General features: G+C 33.0%; 2 protein-coding genes across 2 annotated transcripts in view; one reads left to right on the top strand and one right to left on the bottom strand.

Annotated features, from left to right (window-relative positions):
- The window catches only part of Gdap2 (ganglioside induced differentiation associated protein 2), a 28563-nt gene extending 23102 nt beyond the window's left edge, over positions 1-5461 (top strand). The window contains exons 9-12 of the mRNA XM_018453796.1: positions 3811-3950; positions 4414-4468; positions 4829-4972; positions 5046-5461. Coding sequence (XP_018309298.1) covers positions 3811-3950; positions 4414-4468; positions 4829-4972; positions 5046-5108 — 402 coding nt within the window. The 3' untranslated portion in view covers positions 5109-5461. The remainder of the gene's footprint in view (positions 1-3810; positions 3951-4413; positions 4469-4828; positions 4973-5045) is intronic.
- The window catches only part of cn (Kynurenine 3-monooxygenase cn), a 34413-nt gene that overhangs the window by 1660 nt on the left and 19184 nt on the right, over positions 1-13569 (bottom strand). The gene's annotated exons all lie outside the window — the stretch shown is intronic.

Genomic DNA, 13569 nt, shown 5'->3' with positions numbered 1-13569 from the left:
CGGATTACACAAAAAATCTGCTGCTCAGCAACGTTATAGTAGAAACGTTGTTATTCCACCGGTAGAATTTCCGAAATGGAAATTCGGCCGGGAAATTCAATTTCGACAGAATGGTGTTGAAAGTGTATAATCTTCTTTAAGTAAAATAAAAATTATATCGCAATTATCTTACTACCAAATAGTTTTCAAGTAATTGAAGATTGCAACTGTCTACTATATATCACCTTTCTATAGTCACTCTCTCTTGGTTGCCCTTTACAATTTAATCGATTTGGAATGTATAATAGAAAGTGTTTTACAGAGTATTCTTTGTTGAAATTGTCTTTGATTTTTGCGTCCTTGTCGTATATGTATACATTTAAGCGACATTATTGTACATGAATGTTTTAATCAAACATTATTGAACATTTGCTTATAAGTGATATAATTTCGACTATTAACTTTTCCGATAAATACATTTTTTCAATAAATTCCTATAAAAAGTATAACGTATTTATGTTAATTTTATTGATGTATGTAATCGGCTTCGTAAAAATTGAAATGTACTGAAGCTACGTATTATCGTACCATCTTGACACGTTTTAATTAAACATTATGGAGCATTTATTTATAAATTAAAGCGAGATATAATTTCACGACTACTTACTTTTCTGATAAACACAATTTTTTAATAAATTACATATTGATGTTAATTTTATCGATGTAATACACAAAATCGAAATATTTTTTTTAATAACTCTCGAAAATACTCGACAGCTGATACGAGAATTTGTATCGCTAGTTCGCAAAATACAAATTTTCTTATCAGATTATCGGAAACGTTCCAAAATCATTATAGGAAAAATCTCTCTTTCAGCTACAGGCATAGTTGAAAAATTGTACCACTTTCCTCACTTCCAGATATTCTAGATACGTGCCGGCTCTATCGAGTCCGTGCATAGAATCACAGACTCGCGCATACCGCTCGATTACGTCGCGTCCAGGCCAAGCCTTGATCATTTGGCACATATCTTTGCGCCAGTTGTATCCCGTTGTGTGTCATTTCCTTTCCCCGTCGGACTCATCCTTACTCCGCTCATAGCCGGAACGTAGTGAGATATAGCGGCGGGTGGCGAATCGATATTTACACGTCCAGAAATAGACCGACCGCGGAACGAGTTCCCTTATGGGGAGGGCGAGAACGGACTGCAATGTCGTCGTCGCGACATGCACCCCCATTCTCAATGAAACTTTCTCATCCTATTAACCTATTTATACGTCGATAATGATTTGCGAATATCAACACGTTGAGATAGTCGCCGATTAAAAGACAGAGAAACCGATCGATCATCAAAACTTTCTTTATTTTTCTTTTTTTGTAAATATTAATCCTCAACTGCAGCTGCGAAAACTACACCCGAGTTCTAAAGCTATTTGAAGTAGAGAATGCAAGTGAATCACCTTACAGCGATTGATAAAAGAAAGTTTAAAGTTTTTTTTAGTTTACAATTTAAATCTCATAGTGTCAATCGTATAAATTACAATAATTAAAAAATTTTCATTTCTAAAAATTTTCATTTCTTGTGCGAGTTTCGCGTTACAGCCGACGAAAAAAATGGAACAGCTTGTGATATGTCAGTTTTCTTCATACATAATAATCGTGACCTTCCATACAATAATTTCTTCCTTACACGTTTTCCAATATTATCGATAGCAACTGAAATGTCTCAGTTCAAATAAAATAAACTATAAAATGAACAAACGCTCATATATTCTCACGAAGCGAGTTAATCTGTAAAAAAAATATTTAAAATTCAGAAAGAGAACTGTGTTAAATAGAACTTGCATTTTTTAAACTCGCTTTCAAATAGCTTTTAATTGAACGAGAAAGCTCGGTATACGTTTTTGTCTATAAAAAGAAAACGTGCAATTTCGTAAGTCATTCTTACATATATTAAGACATCACGAATGCTTTGACACTCATTTCTTAAACCAACATATCCACATTTCTTAAGTCAACATATCATCGTGACTTGTATGTCGCTAATTATTTAGTGGCGCGTTCCACTTTTGTGCAAGAAAGAAAAGCTTTCAGCTTCGCTTGCTCCAATTTTTTTGTAGATTGCGATTCGCTACCGGCGATCTAGAATGCCTCGTTACTTTGACTTTAATCGAGATAAGAATATCAACAACGTCATATAGAGATTCGTCGGTACAGCTAAAAATATACACTTGCTATGCAGCGGCTGTTGAAACAACGTCATGTAAACAGAGCGTTCGCGTGAGGTGCGTGTTCTAAGACGAGAGATGCGATGTGCGTAATGTCAGTCGCTATTAATACTGACTCTTCATTAAGTTCGTTAATTTAAACATCTGTGCGATACCTCCCTCCGCGTCTTTGTATCCACTGACCCGCTTTCGAGATGAAACATTTACGCACAGTCAGGACGCTAGTTACACAGCGACCTGAGATAACGTCTCCAGGTACACAATACATAGCGACACGTTTCGCAATTTACGGAATAACGACGTCATTTCAACTTGGCACGAACTTATTGTTAATAGCACCACTTTTACCTGCCATCGAATTTTTCGCTTCAGAGCTTCTCTTGCTAAAACGGAAGTTCTAAAAACAAAAAAATTTCAACTTCTTCATTGTCTTACATTGAAATAATGACGATCGCCGTACACATTGCGTGATCATATTATTCGATTGTAATCAGACACGCATAGTTGATTCGTATAAGAATATGTTTGTGAAATAACTGCGAAGTTTACATTATTTCCTTATTATCAGTATTATCCTTAATTCTATGTTAGTAAAAGAGCAAAGAATTAGGGAAATAATATAGTAACATTAAAATTGTTGTTAATAGGCAATATAAGAGTTGTTAGTCAACAAACATCGAATATAAATGCCATATAACATACTCTCTAAAATTTTTAGAGTCTCATTCTGAAGAGTGAAATCTCATTCTTAAAGATTGAACATTGAGTCTCTCTTTATCAAAATTTGCTCAATTTTTACTTTTTAGAGTCAGATTCCACTCCAAAGAATTTAGAGAGTAGAATAAACCATGTATATTATATAGCAGTTATATCTGTATTTGCTAGGTATGTACATAACAATTTTGTAAATACACTTGTGTATCATGTATTGAATGACGACCGAGAGATCTTAATTGTCTCAGTACCCTTGAAGTCGATTCTTCCGTTACAGATCATTTGAGACATCGATTTCCGCATTAAATAGATTTCTATAAATTTATATAATCTTGGGATTTATATAATCTTTATATAGATATGAGATTTTTATGCAATTTTTTTGTTTATCTAATTTCAAACTACAGTTCAATTTTATGATATCAGCCTAAATTTCTATTATTTATTATATTCTTATCACGCAAGATATATGCATTTCTATGAGTTCATTGATCGTCCGAAACTCTCCGTCATTTATCGAATTTTCAGATTACTCAAGAAAGTGAAACGATGAAATCATAACGTTGTTGATTCTTTCAATAGAACCTGTAGGAGATATATCACATATTCCACGATATAGGAAAGTCTTGCGAAACATATTCTGTATATCTCGTCGCTGACGTCTCATCGATCCCGAGAATATTTACGCAGCGTTTATTTTAGGACACATTACCCCTGTTACCCTACTTTACTTTGACAACGCATTTTTTTTACGCAATATGGGTTTCCAACATATATTTTAAACTATTTTAAAGGGTGCATCACCGCGACTTATTTCTTTTATGACATCAGCGAGTAATTTAGCGGAATACACTGTTTTTTTTATCTTCGTGCTTTTTGTAATTTTAGGCCTTGCTGTACCTGATACAATTGCTGGATCCTATCGTGAAGGGAGACTATGTTATCGCGTATTTCCACACCCTTACGGCCAGCAGCAATTACCCCAGTTTACACTGGCTGCGCGAAGTCTACAATGTGCTTCCCTACAAGTAAGTTGTACGCTTGAGATATCGAACGCATCGAACCTATTGATCGCATTTTAATGTAGAATCACGTCTTTACGGTTACGTGCAACGTACAGGATAAAATAAAATATTTGAGCGACATTGGAAATTTGATGACAGCTTTTCGATTATTTATTAAAAAATTTAACTTTTCATAAATATTTAATCAACTAAAAAGATTAACGGAAAATTTTTTTTAGAGGTTTCTTTTTGAAACATTTATCACGTGAGATAGAAAAAAACGTTTGAACAATATTGTACGTCACTACAGAATAAAAATAAGTTTTATTTTTTTACTTTGTTAAGAAAAAAACTGAAACTAAAATATTTTCAAATTACCGGTTTTAGTTATGCAACAGCAAGTTGCATCGAGTAGTTACTTATGCAACTTAATTCCGCTTGTTTGCAGAAATTTGATAGTGATCTTGAAACAGAATTCCTTTTACAGGTATAAGAAGAATCTAAAACATTTCTACATTATCCATCCTACCTTCTGGACCAAGGTTAGTAACAGTATCATCGCGTAATTGCTGACATAATGAGGGCTCGATAAACGCTGTTTAAGACGCAAAACCGCACCCGTTAATGAACGTTATTATTGCACTTCCCACGTGTATGCATGACGAATCATCTTCGGAACGATCCTATCGAATTTCCTGGCCTTCGTTAGTAAATACGTTTCCACGCAGTAATTTTGCAATCAACAATTTTTTGTTAAAAAATACTTTAGCGATAACTAAAATTTGATGATGATACCATCACCTTTGTACAAGTTGCATTCTTGTTTCTCTTCCTGTTATAACTTTATATTAAAGAAACTCCAATTTTCATTTTAAATAAATGCAATTGATCGTTTGTTATAGATGATGACGTGGTGGTTCACTACCTTCATGGCTCCAGCTATTAAGCAAAAAGTTCACAATTTACCCGGAGTAGAATATCTTTATGAAGTTATGCCGCCTGACCAACTCGAGATCCCAGCGTACATCACGGAATACGACATGACGGTACAGCAAAGTGAATTTGAATGGAAGAAATTTAGAAAAAATTATACTCACTTGAAATTATTTTTCTTTATAGATAAATGGCCTGAGGTATTACCAACCGGATCAGGTCTTGTCGTCACCATCAACGTCTACGTAATTCGCAGGTGAAAATCTAAGCAGCGAAGCGTCAAGATCGAGGCTAAATCGAGTGTTCTGTGCATTCGTGCGGTAGACTATTCGTATTTTTGCAGTAACACCCGTATGCCATTTAAGCGTGAGAACTGGACGCATGAGATTTGTGACTGCTGGTGCATCTCGCCGGTTTTCGACAATGATGCAGTATGACATTGACTGGATACGGTAATCCGTATCTTCGAAAAAGTAGCCCGGCTCCGCAATAATTCGAAGTCGATTTGTCCAAGTGCCTCGTGATGGACCGCTTAGCAGGAAAAAGGACGAAAGGACGATCGGCCGCGTGAAATATTAATACGAATATTAATAAAAAAAAAATCAAGAAACCACTGCCCTCCTGCTTTTGACGTTGATTGGTTCTTTTACTTGTATGCTCGCTAACGCATACGGGTTTTTACGCCCCCGAAAGTACGAAGATAAAACTTGGTACTGGACAATCCACATATTAAGATAGATAATTTAGAGAAAGCTGGATCGACCGTGTGCACAGCTGGAGGTGCATTGCTAAACAGAGTGTATTCTCCTTATCCAATAATAGAGCTAATAAATTACTATTCGCTTAGAGCGAACATCGGCTGCCAAAATATCAATAATCAGTATTTTCATCATCGTCGTCGCTCGCAAAACGAAATCCGAAAAGCTAAAATATTAATCTTTCGCCCTCGTACATACTACGCTATTCGTGGCAGATTCTTAGCTTTAATACTGCCTGTGAAAGCGGTAGAAGGGATAAAGAGAAGCATTTGACGACGCACTAGATTAAACGTCGGCTTAATACAGACAGTCGATCGCTTTCTGTTATTTTCATATATCAATCGTTATACAGCGAAGAGCATCTATTTGATTATTGTACATTGTCAATATTTTATTCACATCGTTGATAAAGAGATTGCGCTGCGCTGTCACCATCGCCGCCGTCGCATAGCCGCGGTATTTTCGATATACTAATAATAAATCATTGGCTACGAACAAAGAGCGGCTGAATGTATTACTGTGATGTCATGTCTTCGGCGCTCAGCAGATTTGATCAATTTTAAAACTTCATTTGTCTTCTCTTGCGAAGACTTCAACCCGACACACAGAGCATTGCTCGCAGAATCGTTATTCGTTGAGCGCCGAAGTCGTATGTACGAGACAGTTCTAGAATAGAAGAAGCAATAAATTTAAGAGCTTGCTCGCGATGTATTTCGAGAGGCAAAAAAATCGTTATCCCCGTTGTTAAGCATTTTTAGCGATTAAAGAGATAAATTAAAGAAGTTAAAACCTGTTAATCGCGTCGATTAGCCCATTTCTCACGCCCACCGAATCACGAATGTTTCGTGGCATAAGTATAGCGTCATTCCCTCCACTCTTCCATAATCATTTATCAATTAGTTTTTTTGGCACGACGAGAGAAAAAGAAGTTATCTGTGCTTCATTAATCGCGGATGAGTTGAGAAGGCAATGGGTTAATTGACCACGCTACCTCCGCCGAAGATACAATCGTCCGTGTGATCGCGTGCATAAGTGTTTATATACATATTGAGATATAAACAATTATGGAGTTATAAAAAGTGCTACACTCGTAATCATCGTACGGCTGTATTTGGAAAACACATTAATTGCACAATGAGTGAATCACACACTATGATCAGTTAATACATTTTAACATGTATTTTACAATGTATAAAATGGTAAAATCGTCCTTACGATTTTCTAGAAATTTATCAAAAGAAATCTATATACTGTGAATATTGTATCATAGAAGTATACTACTTGTATCATTTAAATTTAATGTCTTGTACCGAGCTAAATGTTCTTTAGATTTCTGTAAACAAAATTATTTATTTATAATAATTTTTATACTTTTGATAAATATATAACAATTTTGATAAACCTTAATGATAAACGTATCAAGTACTTGTAATTGTTCTTACAATATTTTTCATTTAAATTAATAACTTTTCACAATACTGCTATTATATCATAGTTATTAGAGTGTTGTATTATACATTATTTTTAAATTCACTCACTTGATTGCATAACCGTTGTGTTTTCAAAATACAGTCGTTTTATTCGCAGCGATGGGATAATATTTTTTCATGTTGCTGTATCTACATATGTCTCTGTTTTGCAAAGATTTCTTCTAATGCTATTCGCGCTGCGAATAGTCGGAAAAAATTAACCTCGTACTATTCGGAGGGGCCAATAGTGTCAAATATTATATAGGCTATTTCTCATTTTTATTTACATTTAATGACCTCACTGTCCGTCCCTGACAATCGAGTTTAATATGTAGTTAAAAATTACAAGATGTAACATCTAGAGAGATTGCGCATGTGCGCACTATCATCTCTATATTTTATACTAGTCGTTATCATTTTTATTGTCCCAAAATTTTAACTGAAAAAGACTCGGTAATTCCTGTGTAGTACGACAAATGCTTTAACAATTTTCGAAATTGTTGAATAATAACGATTAATTTATAATACAAATAATCGCTAATTGTTTATGTATGAATTACTGTTATCTTTGGCAAGATTGTATACGATAATGGGATTCGAGAACGATGAATACGGTTAAAGTTTTGGCCTTAAAATATATTATATTGAGATATATATTAACTTAATATTATTTATGTTAAATAATTGACGATTGAGTCTATGATTGTGTTAACAAATACTTGTTTGACGATTGGAGAGAGTCTCATATATACATATAACCTTTTAAGGTCCTAATCTAGTCTCTTTAGCTACCTTAGAGAGAAAATGTATTTTGAATGAAAAACTATAGACTATAGGCCTGTTCTTTATCAAAGAACTTTCTGAACTGGTGCACACGATGCAATAAATTGAAATAAAACAAACTATATTTATTTCACTTAAACTTGCATCGATGTGCACGAGTTCAGAAAGTTTATTAATAAAAAACAAATCTATTATTTATATTGCGATGTTAGTTTCATTCTTAGTACACTCGATCTTCAAGCTTTAAGTCTTCCCGGATTAGACCAAGCAGAAGACTAATTATGTATTTTCCTTTTAGTATCTTTTGCTATGGCCGTTCTGTGAAATAAATGCATATACAATGTATAATTAGAAAATTTAGTGATTCACTATGTAATTATTATGTATTTATAATATTGAAATGATAACATAAATCGCCGTGTCGATTTTGATTAATTTAGTAGAAAAAGTATATAACTAGACTAGGACCTTAAGCGAAATTAGTCAATCATCTGATAATATTACCGCATGGAAATACATGTAAATGTATGTACATGAAGTGAGAGTACGATCTCGTCTTAGCACCATGAGCTAAAATGTTCTCTTTTATGAGAAAAAATGATTTTCTGGGTTACGTTTTAAAACTTTACTCTGAAAGTGCATTTCACTTAACGCTCGCAATGCTCGCGAGTATCAGTTTATCCTTGTCGTCAAATATTAAACAAGAATGAAATAATCGATGCACGCGAGCGTGCGAATATTAAGTGGAACGCATGCTGAGTAGGCCGGTATTCATAATCGATTCTTATATTTAAGAGCCTTAACATGTCAAATCAATCACGGAGGGTCTTAGCATCTCAAAATGTTATTTAAGAAGGTCTTAAAATAACAACGAACTATGAATACTAGTGTTAATTTATAAGCCGGTATTCATAGTTGGTTCTTATTTCACAAAAGTTTTAAGTAAAATGTCATAAACAGATCACCGCGTTCATTAAAAAGAAGATAATGCCGTATCAACATCTCAAATAAGATTTCGAAATAAGAATCAACTGTAAATATCTCTTTTACTCAGAGTAAAGATTTAGAACGTAGCCCTGATGTGATCGGTAGTATTTATATTTATTGTAATATAGCAAAATATATTTTATTTTTAGTACTCCGACGTGATAAGATAAGAAGCAATAATTGATGAATTAAGTCTTTGCCTTTTGCACTTTTGCTTTTTCTATATGACAACAAAATAACTATTACTACTTTCCTGCACGTTATGTCTGCAGTGCCTGCAAACGTTTTTTAAATAATTTTTAATAGTTTTTTTTTAATCAGACTTTTTTTTTTAATAAATCAAACTTTTATCATTAAATTTTAATTTACCACTTCAGTTTTATTTATCGCGCCTATCTTCTCAAGTAGGACAATATAACAATATGTTTCTTTAATTTGAATCTGATAAAATTTTTTATACGAGTGTCATAAGAGACAATTATATTTATTATATCGGTTGTGCGTAAAGACTGTTATTCTTAATCTTGTACTTAAGCCAAGTTAATACAAGAATAAATATGTGATCATGATAAAGAAAAGAGAGAACTATAATTGCGGTGGTGACGCTTCGCGATCGTACGCACTGACATGATTTATATAATATATGAGAAATATTGTTGAAAATCATATACTGTGAATTTGTTTCAGACCTAGAAGAAAGTACTGAAGCAAAAGTCAATCTGACGATTATTAATTACGTGCTGAGCTTAATTATTTTTTTACATAGCTATTAGTGATACCACTGCTGGGTTATATGAATATTTTATAATCTAGGAAATTATATTTCCTTAATTATATCGTGTTTCCATAGTTCGTACTTAAGGATAGATTTATTAATGACAAAAAAACCCTGAGCGAAACGTCATTTATCCTTTATTGTTTCTTCTCGATGTCGATGCACGACCTTTTAACAGGTGCACTTCTTTCTCCGTTGTATCCTTTTTTATAGACTACAATAAACATATTATTTCAATAAAATCTATATTATCTTATGCATTTTATTTTGAACGCGAACATGTCTCTTGTGTGGCTAATTCCAACAACGGTATTAATAACGAATTTCTCTTCTGTGAACAATTCCAACAACGATTTATTAATAACGAATTTGATTGGACGCATTAGTGCACATATTCCCAAGCAGAATAACAAATCATCAAAATGATCATTAAAAGTCATTTTTCAATTATTGTCGATTCATTTTAATTATTTTGACGTTATCGTGACTTGTTGTTCTGCTTGGGTTGATGCATATTAGCCGTTGTACACTGATTTAATCTTAATGTATTCGTGAAATACAAATATTTCGATTTATAAAATATATTTTTTTTAACAGCAAAATAAAATGTATTGAAGGTTTAACTCGTTTTTATATTTATTAGATGTACAAGTATGACTTTACGGATTTTCAATAAATGGCGGTATAATCATACTGCTGGTATTATTTGAAGTTGGCAATGCATGTACATGAAAGGTGTATACGCAGCTTTAAAACGTAATACATTTCATTTGACTAAAGTGTAAACAACTATTATTTTTATCGCATTGAAAATGCCAAATTTAGTACCAGAAAAACTCCATTTGCGAGAAGTTTTACTTCATTATTTTTTTCTAAAGAAAAGTGCAGCTGAAAGTCATCGTTTGCTTGTGGAAGCTTACAAAAAATATGCTCCATCGATAAGCATGTGTGAAAAATGGTTTAAATGATTCAGAAACAATAATTTTGATTTGGATGATAAAGAGCATGGAAAGCCTTTTATGAAGAAATAAAAAATTGGCTTGATAACTGGATCGCTTCAAAACATCCAGCGTGGAATCCATTTATTGCCTGAAAGATGGATCGAGGTTGTGGCTTCCGATGGAGCATACTTTGAATAAGAATGATTTTTATATTGTGTCTAATCAATGCGTTTTTTTTTATCAAAAAATCCGTAAAGTCATACTTGTATACCTAATATATTAAACACATCTTTACGCCTAAATTTGTGCACGACGGCTTTAATATGCATCAGTGCGCATCGAATGCGTCCAATCAAATTCGCTATTCGGAATATATCGAATAGTGTTGTTATGATGACAGAATTGGAATAAATGCAAAATTGAAAAGATTTATTATCATATTCATAAAAGATATTTATTCAATACAAAAAGTCGTATTTAAATTCGTATTCATATTCATTATTCATTCATGTATTCGAATATTGAATGTATCTATTCATCGAACATACTAAATAATTAAATAGCAGTTTCGTTATCATAGTCACATCTGTTGTATAAAATATTAATCCGTAAATACGAATATGTGAAAGTATTCATGGATGATAAATTGAGCAAATTATGTGTGTGACCGTGAAGAACATGTATTAACTGAAGTAAGGTAGACTAAGGACAAAAGTAAGAGAATACATTTGTATGACATCTAAATATTTTTGAAACTATGATATATTGGTATGTGTATGTAGCTGTGACATCTGCTGGACAAATCGATATTTGTCCCCTAATTTTCTGCTAAATATCGCGAAACGTACACGTATGCAGAAGCACAGGAGTTACTATCTTCATTCCTCAAGTAAGTTTCAATTTATTTTTCTTATATTATAGGAAAAAAGTATAATGTAATAGCTTAACATTTAGTCAGTGTCGCTCGTACACAGTAATGAGTCTTTCTGTCGTGATTTTTGATTATTTTCCAATTTTCATTTTCTTGGAATTGATTAACGTTTTAACGTTAGATTTTCCCATTTGTAATTTCGAAAAATATTAGTTAAAACTTCTAAAAGTGACTCACTGTGTCAGATATTGACTGGCCAAGAACCGGTTTTTGATATATTATTAATAGTAATTTGCGATATGGTTCTTTGTGATCACGGTGAGCGTCCTTATTTTCGGGATAATTAATTATAATCTTAAATTAATATTATTTTTTAACAATAATTTTCCTTTGTATTCAACTTTAACATTGAGAAGGATCCGATGCGGATCGAAACGTTTGTTATCATTGCCGGCATTTAGATTAAAGTTATTGTATGTTTATGTTATCTTTATTTCTATTTAAATCTGATCACACGTATTAACCTTGACTCGTAGCCCTATTACCTATTGATTTATAATCTTAAAGTTTTTTGATAACTTAGTTTTCCATATTCTCTCTATTTTGATTATTTCTTTTCTTTGTGACGGAAGTATCATTGAATTAGTTAGGCCGGAAAAATGAATGACGGATCGTGGTCGATTCGAAGTATGATCGACCGCGGAGTTTCGTCCTGGTCCCCACTACTGGACTCAGTAAGGCGATGTAGTGGGACCTGCCTTAGACGCCCGAGAAAGTATTAGATCGAGATCCTATTTAAACGGAATTCGTGTAACTGGGGTGCTTACGAGAATCCGCACGAGCCCCGTGAGACCTCTGGGGGCGAGCCGCCACATCTTTTTTCTTTTTCTTTCATTCTTATTTTAATTTCTGGCATTTGTATTCTCGATGTAGGGGAGCTTGACAGGATAACTTTTATTCACAGTTTATATATGTTAGTTTGTGTTGTCTCTGAAGAAGGTTAAAACGTGAGCCGAAACATGTAGCGCCGAAACAAGCGCGTTTAGTAGAATGGGGAAGTTTTGCGCTTTATGGGTGTATTATTTGCGCGACGTCTTCTGCGCCCCTGACTCCTATTGCCTTTATTCTTTCCAATTTTTTTTAACATTTAGTTTTAGCAATTATTAATGTTGATAATTTACATATTTTTCAATTAAATTTTATCCAGATACCCATTTAAAAAATTTACTACAAATCATAAAATATTTTTTCCCAATTACATTAGAAAGTTTAACATAAGAAAATTTTATAGTCAAATAAATTATATGTCTAAAGATTTTTTTTACATAGATATTTTAGATATTATAAGATCTTAAATTCAAAATATTACTTTTGTTCCTGGTCTCTATTTTACAAGGTCGATATTTTTGTACGGGGAGATAACAAATTGTATGGGGAGATAAGAAATAGAGTTATTTGATGAAATGTTAATTTGCGATTCAACCAAATCAGCATATGATTTATCTTAAAAAAGAAATTAATATGACTTCCAGTTATATAAAAATTTATTCCTACAGGTAAAATATAATATACAAGCTAAAAAAAGATTAGATCTCTGTGATAAAAATTGGATTTTGTACGGAGATTTAGCGAGGAACATGGAAATTTTAGGCGTGAAATTTGCACCGTTAAATATACCTCTAGAAAAAAGGCTGCAAACATTAGCTGTTAGCGATGGATAATTGCTTACATTTTCGGTCCTTTGGGGGCATGTTTAATCACGGTTTATCTCCTACTCTACACGGAAACGATACGTTATGTCATGGTATTGTATTTCTTTTGGATGTATTATGATTGGAACACTCGCTATCGTGGCGGTAGAAGGTACAGCAATTTTATTCATTTTTATTAAAGTAATTGTAGATAAATAAAAATTTTGACAATCGCTTGAAGACAATTCTTACACTTAGATTCGGCAAAGAACTACAGGCAAGAACCATTCATATTAAAACATCACTGAGCACTTATGATCAGTTTTTACTACTAAATGTAGCCAATTCCTACTCCATGCAACACAATAAATGAATAAAAAGTCTGTTATAATACATATAAATCATTTTATTGCAGCAACATTGCAATATTCCAAT

The sequence above is a fragment of the Mycetomoellerius zeteki genome, unplaced genomic scaffold (genome assembly GCF_001594055.1).
Source record: "Mycetomoellerius zeteki isolate Tzet28-1 unplaced genomic scaffold, Tzet1.0 scaffold41, whole genome shotgun sequence".
Classification (NCBI taxonomy): domain Eukaryota; kingdom Metazoa; phylum Arthropoda; class Insecta; order Hymenoptera; family Formicidae; genus Mycetomoellerius; species Mycetomoellerius zeteki.
Note: the sequence above shows the minus strand (reverse complement) of the source record. Positions and strands in the feature narration are given on the sequence as shown.